This window comes from Hyla sarda, chromosome 8 (assembly GCF_029499605.1).
Source record: "Hyla sarda isolate aHylSar1 chromosome 8, aHylSar1.hap1, whole genome shotgun sequence".
NCBI classification, from domain to species: Eukaryota; Metazoa; Chordata; class Amphibia; order Anura; family Hylidae; genus Hyla; species Hyla sarda.
The window spans coordinates 218,698,336-218,715,353 of record NC_079196.1 but is presented as its reverse complement, the minus strand read 5'-3'; the positions used below and the strand labels follow the sequence as shown (position 1 = coordinate 218,715,353).

General features: G+C 42.8%; 1 protein-coding gene across 6 annotated transcripts in view; it reads right to left on the bottom strand.

Moving 5' to 3' along the window:
- Positions 1-719: 719 nt before the first annotated feature.
- Positions 720-17,018, bottom strand: part of LOC130284075 (NXPE family member 2-like) — a 67,844-nt gene continuing 51,545 nt past the window's right edge. For 3 of the 6 annotated variants that reach the window (XM_056534040.1, XM_056534039.1, XM_056534038.1), the window contains exons 3-9: positions 15,955-16,024; positions 13,086-13,149; positions 10,655-10,747; positions 9,394-10,121; positions 7,609-7,670; positions 3,459-3,671; positions 720-1,697 (exon numbers count right to left, since the gene is read on the bottom strand). In XM_056534040.1, the coding sequence (XP_056390015.1) occupies positions 1,153-1,697; positions 3,459-3,671; positions 7,609-7,670; positions 9,394-10,121; positions 10,655-10,747; positions 13,086-13,103 (1,659 nt within the window). In that variant the 5' untranslated portion in view covers positions 13,104-13,149; positions 15,955-16,024 and the 3' untranslated portion in view covers positions 720-1,152. Of the gene's footprint in view, positions 1,698-3,458; positions 3,672-7,608; positions 7,671-9,393; positions 10,122-10,654; positions 10,748-11,124; positions 11,183-13,085; positions 13,150-15,954; positions 16,025-17,018 lie in introns of all 6 variants that reach the window. The other 3 variants (XM_056534042.1, XM_056534043.1, XM_056534041.1) reach the window with 3 other exon arrangements.

Sequence of the window (17,018 nt, the reverse complement as noted above, 5' to 3'; positions counted from 1 at the left end):
CACACAAGCTGGAAGCAGAGAGGGGTGATCACTGTGATGTGTACTGTGAAAAAAAAAAAAAAAAAAAAAAAACGAATATTCGTAATTACGAATATATAGCGCTATATTCGCGAAATTCGCGAATATGCGATATTCGTGAATAATATTCGAATTGCGAATATTCGTGAGCAACACTAATTGTGACCAGTTCCTGAGGTAGACTGTTCCATAAATTCACAGTTCTTATGGTAAAGAAGGGTTTTCACCCCTTGACGCTAAAACCTTTATATAAAATATAATAAAAATACAAATAGCTGACACTGCGAGTTATGGTCACATTAGTTATATATACACACACACTGGTGGTCTATGTATACAGGACAACAATAAAACAGGTAGAACAGTGAAAGCAACCTAGAAATAGGTATAAATGATTAGATTAAAAAGGAAGAAAAACTTTTCAAACTGTATTTTCGGACACCTCATTTAAACCATAAGGGGTTAAAGAGTGCATATTATATATTCAGTATGTAATCTTTTCTACAGTAAAGGGCCTTGCACCTCTGCAGGTGATCTCTGGGTGTGTGTTCTATTGCTGTTATAGAGAATTCTTTAAAGTTGCCATCATGGTGAGAGATATTGTGCTGCTTAGCATTGATCCCCTTTTTATGTATTCCCCCCCCCCCCAAGTTCGGGGTGATATATGTATATCACCCCCCCCCCCCCCCAGTTCAGGGTGATATATGTATATCCATAGGAACTGCTGTCTGCCATTGCTATTTGGGGTAATAGACAGGATCCCTATGTCTACACTGTTTTAGCTAGTCTGGGAATCCTACTCTTGTCCCACATGACTTTCCTAATCTAGGAGACACCACCGGATCAAAGTGACCTTTACTAATTTACTTTGATTGAAGATTTGAGCCTTCCCAAATATAGGAGATATTACTTGGTCCAAGAAAACTACTGTGATCACAGAAGCCTTCATTAGACCAGGAGACATACCCTATTCCAATGACCCTCAAAGATCAAAGACTGCTACTTCGATCCAAGACACCTTACCCAGTCTTGGAGATAATACCCGTCTGCTTGGCCTTCTCTAAATCAGGATAATTGCTGAAAAGATTTTCCAAAAATGTATATAGCAAGTTCTCCCTGCCCTATATTTTATTGTTAACAAGCAAAGGTGAACGTCAGACTGATAATCCCTTCAAATGTATAATCCGGGGGATGTACGTCCGCTGTACCCGATGCCACCGTCATGTCCCATGCATCCACAAAACCAACATTGATCCCATGAAATACCTTCCTGAGGACCAGATACTGAGTGTACCCATGGAAGTCCCCTTGCCTTTCCTCTGGGGCATAGATTTCTCTGGTGTTCTCAGTTTTTAGGATGACTTTAGTGTCAGGACTCCTGAGGAAGAGACGCTCCAATGCTCTTCGAATGTTGATAGCTCGCTGGATGAAGATCTTTAGAGGGAACTGTCTAAAGTGCTGGCCCATGGTTATGGCAATAATAGTGTCCTTCCCCCCAGCAAGCTGGTCGATCTGACGACTGGCGTACAGGTCCTCCTTGATGTAGTAGAAGTCATCGTGTTCCAATGGGAATCCATGCCTCTTGTAGGAAACGTATATATCCTTCTCCATATTCATTGCTTCCAGTGATAAAGCCCACTTTTGAAACCCTCTCAAATGGTAGCGGAAATATTTCACTACTGATGGAGACAAAGATAACAGTCAGGGAGACGGCTCACATGAAAATGTAATGTCATGACATTTCCTCTAGTCAGCTCCGGTCAATATGTCCTCATAGGTCATGTGGACATTGCAGAGGGCCCCAGTGTGAGGCCCGGGAAGAACCACTACCTTCTTATCTGGTGATGCAATTTACGTAGAAGAAGACCACTATAATCCAGGCGCTGCTTTATCCAAAGATGCAGGGAGGTATTGTAAAACCAGATACTTTTATTTGTATTACAGCATACAAGTTAGCAGAATCATGACACGTTTCGGGGTCTATTGCCCCTTCCTCAGATGATCTGAAGGACTACTGACACCAGCAGACCTTATATAGAGTATCTGGTTTTACAATACCTCCCTGCATCCTTGCATCTTTGGATAAAGCAGTGCCTGGATTATAGTGGTCCTTTTCTACGTAAATTGCATCAGTTTCTACAGGAAGATACCTGTCTTCCTGTGACCATCGGGCTTGGCAGCTGATCCTAACCTCTTGATACCCCGGATGAGGGGAGATATGCGCAATTTCTTCATTTATAAGGTGAGCGGCCATCTCCTGGGTTTATTCACCCAGTAAGTGTAGTGGATTCCTCACCAGCCAAGGGTAATACACGAGGCGCTGCCTCACGGTTGTCTTTTTTTTGTCTCTTCTTATCTGGTGGACCCATTCTGACCATGCATCAGCCATTCATTCATCCCCACCTTCCAAGAGCAAAGAAATCTGTTTCCGGCACCATCATGGGTACAGTGTATGATGGTGCCGGAATTAGAATCCGAATAATATAGATAATTCATCCAATAATATGTACAATGAAAGTCTGAAACTGAAGTGGATGTCAAAGGTAATATGAATATTCCATTAGATGTTTGGTACAGTGTATTGTAATGCTGCCATTACCGTGCCAATAAAACCACGCTGCCTGGGTGGAGTCTCTCTGTGAAGGTGCTCCGTGGCCGATATATAAATAGACTTTTCAGGAGACTTTCCCTTCAGGAGACTAGGAAAGCTAGGAATGCAGTCTGAATGCCTCCTAGCTTTCCCAGTCTTCTAAAGCCCCAGCAGTGGTAAGCTGATCGTTCTTCTCCATGCCTTCTCCCTGCCTGATGTCTTCTCTACCACTCTTCTCTTAGCCCGCAAAATATCCTCTCTCCCCCGTTCACCCGGTCCTCTCTCCCTGCCCTTACACTATCTATTCTCTGAACCTGACTGTAGAACAGTTAAATCATACTTTACCATGACGTTGGTCCAGCAGCAGGATGTGTGAAACTCCCAGGCAATTTCCGCAGCTCGAGAGTAACACGATCAGGAGATGTACCGGAAATCCCATGGGACTTCCGGTATATTTGCTGATCGCGTTACTCTTGGGCTGCGGAAGTTGTCCATGTCGGGACATCCCTAATCTCTACTATATTTATGCTGGAACATATATATATATATATATATAAAATATTTATACATATACATTGAGTTCTACAGTATATGTAAGCAAAACAGCAGTACTATTTGCTGATATACTGTACATAGTGGCACACCCACTCTGGGTCAATTGAATTCAATGGACTAAACCCAGACTACTAGTCAATATATTCAGCCCACTTTGATGCATATAATGTTATTTTGTGGAGCTGATGAGGAATTGAAACACAAAAGTATATCAGTAAACCATATTATAATACAATGTCTAAGCTTTATAGTACCGGAAATATTCCAGTCCCACTACAAGTGCAATAAGCCTTACTCTTGATTTCTTCGGTGAAGTGCATGATGTACTGACGTAACGTGGAATCTCCGATCAGGAAGAGTTTCTTCCCTTGTAGACATCTGATGAAGTTGTCCGGGCTTCTGTAAAGCGTCATGTTACAGTAAACTGGATTCCAAGTGTTATTGTAGAAGTATCCGCTTGGGAGAGGGGAACTCATTCCAGTCTGACACTTCGGCTTCAGGGTCCTTTCTAAAGCAGAAAAATATCCAAGAAATAAGATCCTTGCACTTTGGGGGTTAATAAAGCCTCTCTGCTGCCCTATGAGCACTACAGAAAGGACCCCACCCCATAGACACACACACACGCATATATATATATATATATATATATATATATATATATACATCTTAGAAGAGAATCCGGCATTGTACACTCTTCCTACCTAAACCTTGTGGGAGAGAAAAAGCAACAATAATGTTCTTGTCCCCATATCCCGTCCCCATATCTCTTCCCCATATGTCTTCCTCATATCCCAACCTCATATCCTGTCCTCATTTCCCGTCCTCATATCCCGACCTCATATCCTGACCTCATATCTCCTCCTCATATCCCGTCCTCATATCCCGTCTTCATATCCTGACCTCAAATCCTGTATTCATATCCGGTCCTCATATCCTGACCTCATATCCCGTCCTCATATCCCGTCCTCATATCCCGACCTCACATCCCGACCTCACATCCCGACCTCATATCCCGACCTCATATCCCGACCTCATATCCCATCCTCATATGCCGATCTCATATCCCATCCTCACATCCCGACCTCACATCCCGACCTCATATCCCGACCTCTTATCCCACCCTCATATCCCATCCTCATATCCCGACCTCTTATCCCACCCTCATATCCCGACCTCATATCCCGACCTCATATCCCAACCTCATATCCCAACCTTATATCCCATCCACACAGGGCTGGCCCTACAATGGGTCCCGTTGGGTCCATTGGACTCAGGTGGCACCTTCACAGGGGCGGCAAATCTATTTGCCACCCCAAGAATATTTTTAACCTCTTAAGGACCAAGAGTGTACCTGTACGCCCTTGTCCCACTCCCAAACTATGAAGCGAGCTCAGCAGCTGAGCGCACATGATAGCTGTTTGGTCATGTGGCTAATGCCGGACATTGCCGATTGTGCCGGTGCCCGGCATTAACCCTTTTGATCACAGCATCTAAAATGTAAAAAGAAATACTCCTGGCTAACTTAGAGGGCTGATTGGGACCATCGTGGTGAAATCCTGATGTCCAGATGAGCTGAGAGTACGGCGTGAGGGTCCATACCTGCCTCCTCGCCGTCCGGTCGGTAATTTGATGCTTCCAGCCAGCCATGGCAGGCTGGAGCAATGGAGCACCGATAACACTGATTAATGTTTCTTTATGGAGTAGCATTACACAGTATATGCAATCAGAAGATTGCATGTAAGAGTCCCCTGTGGGGTAAAACATTGTAAAAAATAAATGTGAAAAAAAAGTTAAAGTAAATTAACCCATTCCCTAATAAAAGTTTTAATCACCCCCTTTTCCCATTTTTTAAATAAAATAATGTGGACAAAAATAAACATATCAACATATGGCCGCATGCAAAAATGTCCGAACTATTGCATGGTCAATGGCATACACGTAAAAATAATATCAAAATCCCAAATTGTGCCTTTTTGGTCACTTCATATACGATTAAAAAAAAATATATAAAAGGCAATAAAAGTCCCATCAAAACAAAAATAGTACTGATAAAAAACTATAGGCGGCATTTTACTCTTGGACCCAGGCAGCACAATGTCTTGGGCCGACCCTGCATCCTCATACCCTGTCCTGAGGTGGAGCTCAGCTGTGATAAAGAGATTGTTGGCGGAAAATAGAAGGGGATGTGGCATCGTGCGTGTAGTTTGTGTTAGGGGGCACGGTCTTGGGGGCGCAGTTTATAAGACACACTCACCCGGAGATACCTGGACAACCTTTGGCTGTCTTGGCATGCCAGGAGTTAAAGTTTTGCACCATCTGGGGGGCCCCCTGATTGGAAAACACAGATCGACAAAATCAGCACTCTAATGGTCATAGACAGGTTGTATAAAAAGCTAACAATAGGCACCGAGGCCTAGTACAGGCCTTATTCTATTCCGGGAACCGATCGGCACCCCTGTAATAGATTACATCACGAGGGTGCTGATCGGATCACTTGACACCTGGAAATTGGGCCAAAAACAGTTTACATGCCACAATTGCTATTGTCTGTCGGTGTCAGCTGCAGATACCAGGTGCCATCCTCTGGGTATGGCATGGGTCCGTCTCTCAAGCGTAGGCCTACTCCCTCACCTGACCCATGCCAGCATCAGCATCATACTTGTCACTTCTGTGCTGCCCCCTTCTGACAGCACTTGGAGCCGGTGCATTGCCGCACCTGCATTGCCATAGAATGAGATTTGCCATAGAATGAGATGGTCCACCTCCATCACATCCTATTGGCTCACTCTTGTCACGTGACATATTTAAACGTCACGCATCGATGCGCACAGCAGTGTCAGTTTGGCTATCACAGGGAGAGGATCTCCTCTCCCTGTGATAGCTGAAGCTGCACGGAGCTCTCATGGCCTCTGTGCGCCGACAGAAGTTCACACATGTACGCAGCTCATACGGCTGCCTCATATACATTTACTCTATTATTACATGTACTGTTGATCCACAGCGCTATCGGGATGCCGATGCCCGATGGCGCTGTCATCAGTGTGCCCCCCCGCGAGCGCCCCACGGCCGCAGCTCTACTCCCCGTCCCCCGCAGCTGTACTCCCCGTCCCCCGCCCCCCGCAGCTCTACTCCCCGTCCCCCGCAGCTCTACTCCCCGTCCCCCGCAGCTCTTCTCCCCGTCCTGCGCAGCTCTACACACCGTCCCCCACAGCTCTACTCCCCGTCCCCTGTTAACGCTCAGGGAGCGATCCACAGCGCTATGGGGATCCCTATGCCCGATGGCGCTGTCATCAGTGTGCGTCCCCGCGAGCGCCCCATGGCCGCAGCTCTACTCCCCGTCCCGTTAACGCTCAGGGAGCGGGGAACAGAAAGTAGAGCATCGGGCGCAGGTAAAGTACTACTGCGCATGCTCAGCACTACGCGAATAACTTAACCTGCGCCCGATGCTCTACTTTCTGTTCCCCGCTCCCTGAGCGTTAACGGGACGGGGAGTAGAGCTGCGGGGGACGGGGAGTACAGCTGCGGGGGGCGGAGGACGGGGAGTACAGCTGCGGGCGTGGGGCGCTCGCGGGGACGCACACTGATGACAGCGCCATCGGGCATCGGGATCCCGAGAGCGCTGTGGATCAACAGTAAATGTATATGAGGCAGCCGTATGAGCTGCGTACATGTGTGAACTTCTGTCGGGCCACAGAGGCCATGAGAGCTCCGTGCAGCTTCAGCTATCACAGGGTGAGGAGATTCTCTCCCTGTGATAGCCAAACTGACACTGCTGTGCGCATCGATGCGTGACGTTTAAATATGTCACGTGACAAGAGTGAGCCAATAGGATGTGATGGAGGCGGACCATCTCATTCTATGGCAAATCTCATTCTACGGCAATGCATCGGCTGAGGCTACTTATTCAGGTGTCAGACTTTACAGCTCACTATTGCCACCTACTGTGCATTGTGGATTATGCAGAGCAGTGTGTCCCAGTCTGTGGCTCTCAGCATTCCCAGACAGCCTTTGGAGTAACAAAGATCCACAGGTTCGGGATCAATGATAAGCTTTTAAAACTGGTGAAAAAGGAAAAGTGAATTAGTTGCCACTGTAACCAATTAAAAAAATTATAAATATAATCAGGTTGGTTGCCATGGGCATTTACTCCACTTTTCCTTATCAACAGTTTAATACACAGCAATATGATAGGAAGGGGAAAAAAATTGTGCAATAAAAAAATATCTGCATTTTATCATCCCCAGATATCCATATGAGGCTAGCTTTTTGAGCAACCAATTATAGTTTGCAATGCAACCTTTAATTTTACCATGAAATGTACAGCAAAGCAAAAAAAAAAAAAAAAAAAAAATATATATATATATATATATATATATATATATATATATATTTATATATATATAAAACTTGTTCAGAAAAAAAAAATAATGAATTCTGAAACTTACTTCTGCACTGTGTGACTGTGATAGGTGAAAATTGTTGTGGGATTTCTACCACGATATTTGACCTTGAAAACAGAAATGATGCAAATGGTTAATATAACACTTTGTCGGTAGGAGTTTTCCCCCTTGGACAATATATTTTCATTAGAAGGGTCTCTCATGATGATCTAAAGCTGGAATTTCAGCTGTAAATTTTGGGAGAATCTGGCTGCAAGTGTTCACTTCTCCTGCAGCACCCCCACAGGGGAAATAAAGTATTACACCATGCACATTCATATCAATGGGTTGCAATACAGGACAGGAGAGGCCCCCAGAGAAAGAGAGGCACTCTTCAGTAAAGCTTCACTGGTTTTCTAAGTGAAAAGTATAGGATATCAGCAAATTACAAGTTTATCTATGGTATGTCTCAAATGATATGGTATGTCTGCAATGGAGGAGGTGATAAGTTAATTCCTATGACAGCAGAATAACAGAAAAAGCAATGGTGTGAACATAGCCTTAAAGATAGCCAATGGTAGACTTCTCTACAACATTCTAAATGTATATATGTAGTAGGGCTGCGGAATTTGGGAAAAATGTACAATTGCGATTATAGAGATAAATATTGTCATTTCCATATAATAAACAAATGGTGAAATCCCCCAATTTTATGTCTGATCCCCGCGTTTTCAATTCTATCCCCCAGTTTCACGTCTACCTCCATTTCTTGTCCATCCCCCAGTTTACATTCCCATTTCATTGCTATCCCCCATTTCACGCCCACACTTCCATTTCATATCCACACCCCCATTTTACTTCTATCCCCCAATGCCACATCCCCCCATGTTGCATCTCACTATGTCACATCCCCCATTTCACTTCTATCCCCGAATGTCACATCCCCCCATGTCGCATATCCCCCCCCCCATGTAACATCCCCCCATTTCATGTCCACACACCCATGTCACATCATCCCATGTCAATCTTCCCCCATGCCACATCCCCCCCATGTCAAATCCTCCCATTTCATGTCCACACCCCCCATGTCACATCCCCGATACTGTTGGGCACAGAGAAAACATAAAAACACCTGATGCTCATCTATCCCCAGTCCCCCATAGATCTGCCCCAAATATTGTTCTCCTCTTTGCAGTACGGAGTCCTATGGGACTTACGGGACCTTCCTGCTCAGCCATTGGCCTGACACATGACATCGCTATGGCAACTGATTGACCATACGGAGGAGAACAAGATATGCAACAGACCTATGGGGACCGGGACTAGGTGAGCATCAGGTTTTTATATTTCCCCGAGCCCCCATTATTACTTCGGACAGTGTCTTCCAACCAGGGTGCCTCCAACTGTTGCAAAACTACAACTCCCAGCATACCTGGACAGCCAACGACAACCTGGCTGGGAAACACTGACCTAGCATTTGAATTTTGGCCTGCTGCTCGGCCTCAGACCTCTGTGCATGTGTGATATGGTGTTAGGCCATGCAAAATTTTCCCGGGGGAGGGGGGCCGTATCGACATACCGCAAATCCCAAAAATCGCAATGCCATTGCGATATATTGTGAAACCCTATGATATCAGTGCCATATAACCATACATGCCCAGCACCCCTGAAATCAACCAAAAGTTCTTCTGAAGAAATTGTGTCAAAACCAGAGACACAGTCCTATAATGCTGGGATTCGGTGGAAGTTATGGAAGAGGGACCCTGACCCCGTTATAATCTGGACATGTCTTAATAGCATCTCAGGTGGACCTCCCCTTTAAAATTCTAAAACCCATAATGAAAATGATACCTTTGAAATATTTTCTTCTCTTCCGGGGTAAGATAGGAGGCATGGAGATCATAGCCTCTCATCTCATTAAGACTCTCACAGGTAAAGTTGGAGAATTTGTAGCATTGGAAGACCTCCTCGTATTCTGTGTCCCTGTAGTCACAGATCTCCTTCCCGTCAACCTTGGGGAGCTTGAAGCCACATGTAGTTACGGCTTCTTTACCAAACTTTTCAAATTTTCCCTGGAAACCAATAACTCCTTGACTGGAATGTCTCGACCTCCAGAGAGCCGCCACCCCTTCACTTGGGTAGAACAACAAAATGTGGACTTTGACCTTACCGGCCCAGTACAATGGAAAGTGAACATGGTAGGAGCCATTGTTGAAGTCCCTTACAGTTCCAGAGATAGCGGCTCCAAGCTGTGGAGAAATTAGTCTCGGTCTTATGAAGTCCCCTCCGTAGGTCTTTCTATTACCCAAGTGATCGAACATATCAATCTGCACCACCAATTCTTCTCCGATACAATAAATCTCCCATTGGTTAACAATAGAAGTCCTACTATTCCGTGCACTTGTGGTCTGGTTAAAGTTCGTAAATGTCACTTTGGGAATTCGTCTTTCTATTTTGTCGAATATTGCATCTATTTCTAGTTGGAGTTTGGTTTTCGGGGGAGGAGGTGTCTCTTTCGGCAAAGGTTGTTCGTGGTTGGTCGGTGCAAGGCAGGTCCGAAGAAAATATCTCATGGATTCCTGAAATTCACAGCATTCTTTTAATACAAGGGAATTAAAGGGGTACTCCAGCTTTATACCTCTTATTCCCTATCCAAAGGATAGGGGATTAGATGTATGTTCGCAGGGGTCCCGCCGCTGAGGACCCCGCGATCTCGGTGCAACCCCAGGCATTCTGTGGTGGGCACTGCCTCCAAGATGGGAATGTGACGTCACAGCCACGACCCCTCTATTCATGTCTATGGTCATCACGCCCCCTCCCATAGTCATGAATGGAGGGGGTGTGGCGTCATGTCACATCTCATTCTCAGAGTCAGCACCCAAAGCACAGAATGCTGGAGGCTGCACTGAGATCGCGGGGTTCCCTAATCCTTTGGATAGGGGATAAGATGTATAAAGCCAGAATATCCCTTTAAATAGGATTTTCCGACTTTAGTTGCCAACAAAGACTAATATGGCAAAAAGTTGTGGGTGAGCCCCTTCCACCCCCCCCATTCACACCAACAGAGGGCAACGTAATTCTTGCCATCATGAATGAAGTTAAAACGTCTTACCTGAAAATATTGTCTGTGCCAGTTATAGCTTATGAGGAACATGGCAATGAGTAGTATCCCAATAAATAGTCTGCCCATGGTGGTGCGGTTCCCCTGTTAGAGATAAAGATGGTCACCCACAAATACAGGAGTACTGATACAGTGGGGATCAAAAGTTTGGGCACCCCAGGTAAAAAATGTCATTAATGTGCATAAAGAAGCCAAGGAAAGATGGAAAAATCTCCAAAAGGCATCAAATTACAGATTAGACATTCTTATAATATGTCAACAAAAGTTAGATTTTTCAAAGCCAAAAACAGAACAAAGTCGGCACTGCTATAAATCAGGGTGTGATGATGTCCTATGACGATAGACAAAAGCTATGTCGGAACTACAGCAATCACAATGGAGGATATGAAAGGGGGTGCATTGCCATGAGCTACAGCAATATATAAAGTTCTACACAAAGAGATAGGTAGGATCGCACTCACCCGGGTCAGATGCCTCTTCTAGGAGATCCTCATGGACGCAGGTCACGGAAACCGGATCCTAGCCAGGAAGAGCAGCGACATGTGGGAGAGTTATCAGACGTTAGATTTTATTTCCATCATTTACACTTTCAAAATAACAGAAAACAAAAAAATGGCGTGTGCAAAAATTTGGGCACCCTGCAGAATTTATAGTATGCACTGCCCCCTTTGCAAAGCTGAGACCTGTCAGTGTCATGGATCATTCTAAATAATCATCTGGGAAGACGAGGTGATGTCAATCTCAAAGGTTTTAAATGCCCAGACTCATCTGACCTTGCCCCAACAATCAGCACCATGGGTTCCTCTAAGCAGTTGTCTAGAAATCTGAAACTGAAAATAGTTGACGCTCACAAAGCTGGTTGAACTTGATGGACATATGTCTTTTTTCGACCGTACTAACTATGTAACTAAGATAGCAAAACATTTTCAGATGTCAATATCTTCTGTTCGGAATGTAATTAAGAAATGGCAGTCATCAGGAACAGTGGAAGTTAAAGCAAGATCTGGAAGATCAAGAAAAATATCAGACAGAACAGCTTACAGGATTGTGAGAAAAACAATTCAAAACCCACGTTTGACTGTACAATCCCGACCAGAAACATCTGGCAGACACTGGAGTTGTGGTACACTATTCCACTATGAAGAGATACTTGTACAAATATGGTCTTCATGGAAGAGTCATCAGAAGAAAACCTCTTCTACGTCCTCACCACAAAAATCTGCGTTTGAACTTTGCAAATGAACATATAGACAAGCCTGATGCATTTTGGAGACAAGTTCTGTGGACCGATGAGGTTAAAATTGAACTTTTTGGCCAGAATGAGCAAAGGTACGTTTGGAGAAGAAGGGGAACAGAATTTAATGAAAAGAACCTCTGTCCAACTGTTCAATCAATGGATCAATCATGCTTTGGGGTTGTATTACAGCCAGTGGCACAGGGAACATCTCACGAGTAGAAGGAAAAATGGATTCAATAAAGTTTCAGCAAAGTTTGGATGCTAACTTGATGCCATCTGTGAAAAAGCTGAAGTTAAAGAGAAGATGGCTTCTATAAATGGATAATGATCCTAAACACACCTCGAAATCCACAGGGGATAACATCAAGAGGCGTAAACCGAAGGTTTTGCCATGGCCTTCACAATCTCCTGACCTCAACATAATTGAAAAATCTATGGATAGACCTTAAAAGAGCAGTGCGTGACAGACAGCCCAGAAATCTCAAAGAACTGGAAGACTTTTGTAAGGAAGAATGGGCAAAGATACCACAAACAAGAATTGAAAGACTCTCGGCTGGCTACAAAAAGCGTTTACAAGCTGTGATACTTGCCAAAGGGGGCAGTACAAGATATTTACTCTGCAGGGTGCCCAAACTTTTGCAGATGCCATTTTTTTGTTTTCTGTTATTTTGAAAGTGTAAATATTGGAAATAAAATGTAACTTTTGTTGACATATTATAAGAATGTCTAATCTGTAATTTGATGCCTTTTGGAGATTTTTCCATCTTTCCTTGGCTTCTTTATGCACATTAATAAAAATGTTTACCTGGGGTGCCCAAACTTTTGATCCCCACTGTATCCTTGCATGTACCTCCTCTGAATGAAAAAATATATTAACATTGCCAAGGAACATCTAGAATCGTATCAGATGAGAACCTTCTAATTTGTGCCTGCTGTAGTAATTATACATAAAAGAGAATTTATCATTCCTTGTGGTTTACACAGATTTCTCACGCAAGCTCCGTTTTACACTAAATTATTTACGTAAAGATGAGGCTTGCACAAAATATTTGCACTCTGTGCTTGTGCAGGGTATATTTACCCAGTCTATTATTTCACAAACATGAAAAATAATTAATAAATGAATTGAATGAATGAGTGAAATGAATGAATAAAATAATTAATTGATAAGAATCAAGAATTTACCAGTCTGCGACCTGTCATGTCTGCCGATCACGTCACCACCTATGTTCTGTTCCCTGAAGCAGGCCTGCCGGAATAAATGAATGTACAAGAACTGATTAATAGTGTTGCTCGCGAATATTTGCAATGTAAATTTTATTCGCGAATATCGCATATTCACGAATTCGCAAATATTCGCAAATATAGCACTATATATTCGCAATTACGAATATTCGGTTTTTTTTTTCACAGTACACATCACAGTGATCATCCCTCTCTGCTTCCAGCTTGTGTGGTGTAAAGAAGACTGCAAAAATTTGCATATGCTAATTTTCACATATGCGAATTTTCGCATTTGCGAAAATAAAACGTGGTTATTACGAATATGCGAATTTAGCGAATATATGACGAATATTCGTTTGTCCATATATTCGCAAAATATCGCAAATTGGAATAGGGCCTATGCCGCTCAACACTACTGATTAATGTGCTGATTAATGAATACATATATTATTGAAATAATAAATGGCAAATGATAAACACACAAAGAATGAATGACAAGAATGTATTTATAGATAGAAAAACGAGAATGAATAGATTGATAAATCAGAATAAATGTAATAAGAATAAATGAAATAAGGGGATGGGTGGATTAATGAGAATAATTGAATGAACTAATGAATGAAGTCGTAATGAAGGAATCATTAAAGGAATTATTGAGAATGTGAATAAATGAATGAATGTACATCAGAATGAATGATTGGATAGACATTAAATGAACAAATGAATGCAATTAATGTATTGATGTGTACAGGAAATAGAATACCCTCACTAACATGAATGAATGTATAGGTATAGTTATATAAATGAGAATGAATGAATGAATATATGAAATGAATGTATAGATGTATAAATGAGAATAAAATTGATTAACAAATGAATGCATAGCTGGATGAATGAGAAGGAATGAATCTATACAAATAAATAAGAATAAATGAACAAAGAATGAAATTCAATGTATGTATAGATAGAAAAATGGGAATGTATAGATGGATAAATCAGAACAAATGTATCAAATGGGCATTGTCAGATCCATAAACATTTTGTATGTTGCTATTGATGAACATTAAAGACCTCTGGTAATATGGTTGTTAAAATTTTTTTTTTTTTTTTATATTTAATAAAGAAAATGGCTCCTGGAAATTCCACCACTAGGGGTCCCCATACCTACTGGGACACTAGGACAAGAGATGACTCATGGACAAGGCTGCATGAGTAGACAAACCAATCACCTCCCACCACCACAAGGGAGGGACACTCCCCCTCCCACCACACACCAATCACCTCCCAACACCACAAGGGAGGGACACTCCCCCTCCCACCACACACCAATCACCTCCCACCACCACAAGGAATGGACACTCCCCCTCCCACCTTCCACACCAGAAGAGAGGGACACGCCCCCTTCCCCTGAGAGGATCTCTAACACTGTGAGAAAATGAAAAGAGGGATTTTTATAATAAATATAGGTGACAGAGGCAGAAAAATGAGATATACATAGTCAGGATTAGCTACTGAGTACCATATATTATTTGTGGGATCTGACAGGTACGCTTTAAAGCGCAAATGTCATGAACTTGGGGCTATATAACCTACACACAGCCTTTGTACTATGTGCAGATTGTGTCTACAGTAGTGTTTTTACTTTAGTTCTCTGAGCGCGCTCTCTGCCTCTAGCCCTGCGCAGGCGCACTGAGGAGGCAGGTGGCGGGAGCGATCGCTTGCCAGGATAACACGCTGCAGCATGCACGGGTGATAAGCTAAGATGCGCATGCGCTGGGACCTGTGTGTCAATCACACAGCGGTCCCAGCGCAGATTTACAGGGGATAGGCGTGTTGGCAGCGGGGCATTGTGAACCTTGCGCCACGCCTATTGGACTGTGTGCGGCTGCTACCGTATCAAAAACGTTTTTTGGGGTGATAAAAGCAGAGAGAGAACTAAAGTAAAAACACTACTGTAGACACAATCTGCACACAGTACAAAGGCTATGTATAGGTTATATAGCCCCGAGTTCATGACAGTTGCGCATTAAAGGGGTACTCCAGGATTTTTGCTACAGGGGCTGTAAAGTTATTGTAGTTCATAATATAGTGTCTGTACCTGTGTTTCATGGTGGTCTCATAATTCATATGTGAGTTTTGCTCCGAAGATTATTTTTAGCAGCATAAAAAATGTGTTATCTCAGGTTTTCCCAGATTGTACTGCAGCCCGAGACATTGCATCACTAGTCAGGTGTTGAAAGAGAGCCTGTCTGTGCTTCATTGGGTGAAGCAACTGCTGGGTGGGAAGGAGATCATTCTCCACAGGGCTGTAGGGAATTGTCCCAGTTGTGCTTCAATGGGTGGGTTAGCTGAAGAGGGAGGGAGAAAAGTGACCTCATACTTACACTCACATGGGACTTGTAGTTGGAGAGAAGGAACTTCAACAGAAAATAGCCATTTCACAAAAAGATAGCCATAGCTTAATGGTAATCTCTCAACATACCTATTTAGCACAAAGACAAGCATGGATCCTTCCTAAGCATGTTCATTACTGTCTGACAGGTAAGTACTAAAGTCACCTTATGGTGTATAATCCCTTTAACTCTTTCCTGGACTCTAAAATTATATGACTTATAATAATGTGCACTCGTCGTCTATTATCCGTCACCCCAAGCTGCTTAGACCTTAAAGCTCTGTTTTGTGGAGTAATGCTCCACACGAGGTAGAATTGAGCAAGTAAGGCAGGAATGGGATCTTTTAACTCTTTCCTGGACTCTACAATTGCAAGATAATAACGCGGACTCATCATCTATTATCCGTCACACCCCAAGCTTTCGAGAATCACCCTTACCTGGACTCTTAGATCTTCATTCACATAACCTTGGCCTTTGACAGGGCAGAGGATGATTCACGAGGTGGAGCTGTGAATATACAACTTTACAATATTACTAAGCATTGAGCAAAAAATGTGCAGAAAGTTAAAGGGGTTCTCCACTGGAAAAAAAAATTTTTAGTCAACTGGTGCCAGAAAGTTAAACAGAACTGTAAATTACTTCTATTAAAAAAATCTTAAAGGGTACCTTTCATCAAAAAAACTTTTGATATATTATAGATTAATGTATGCAGAATAACTTTACAATTGCATATTATTAAAAAATATGCTTCTTTCTATTTAATTTTCCACTTTGAAGAAATGACCACTAGGGGTCTCCCTACCAGTCCTGGCAGCAAGCATTTCAGACTCATGCTGGAGTCCTAAACACTACGAGCTGCCAGTCTGCTTTGTTCACAAAGGAGAACACTCAGAGCTGCCAGCCTGCTTTGTTCACAGCCAGTTTGGCTGTGAACAAAGCAGGCTGGCAGCTCTGAGTGTTTAGGACTCCAGCATGAGTCAGAAATACTTGCTGACAGGACTGATCGGGAAAAATACAATAGAAAGAAGCATATTTTTCATTAACATGCTATTGGAAAGTTATTCAACATTCATTAATCTAAAATATATCAAAAGTTTATTTGATGAGATGTACCCTTTAATCCTTCCAGTACTTATCAGCTGCTGTTATGATCCACAGGAAGTTATTTTCTTTTTGAATTTCCTTTCTGCCTGACCACAGTGCTCTCTACTGACACCTCTGTCGATTTTGGGAACTGTCCAGGGTAGGAGCAATCCCTATAGAAAACCTCTCCTGCTCTGGACAGGTCCTAAAATTGACAGAGGTGAAATTTTAGAGAAAAATTCGGAATGAATTGACTTGATTTATCTCTACAAGGAGCATCTGGATAAAAATGTTAATAAATGTATTAAGAATGAATGAGACGAAGGTATAGATGGATAAATGAGAATGAAAAATTACTTAACCAATAATTGAATTAAATTAATGTTTATAAATGAGCTAGAATTACATGAATGAATGA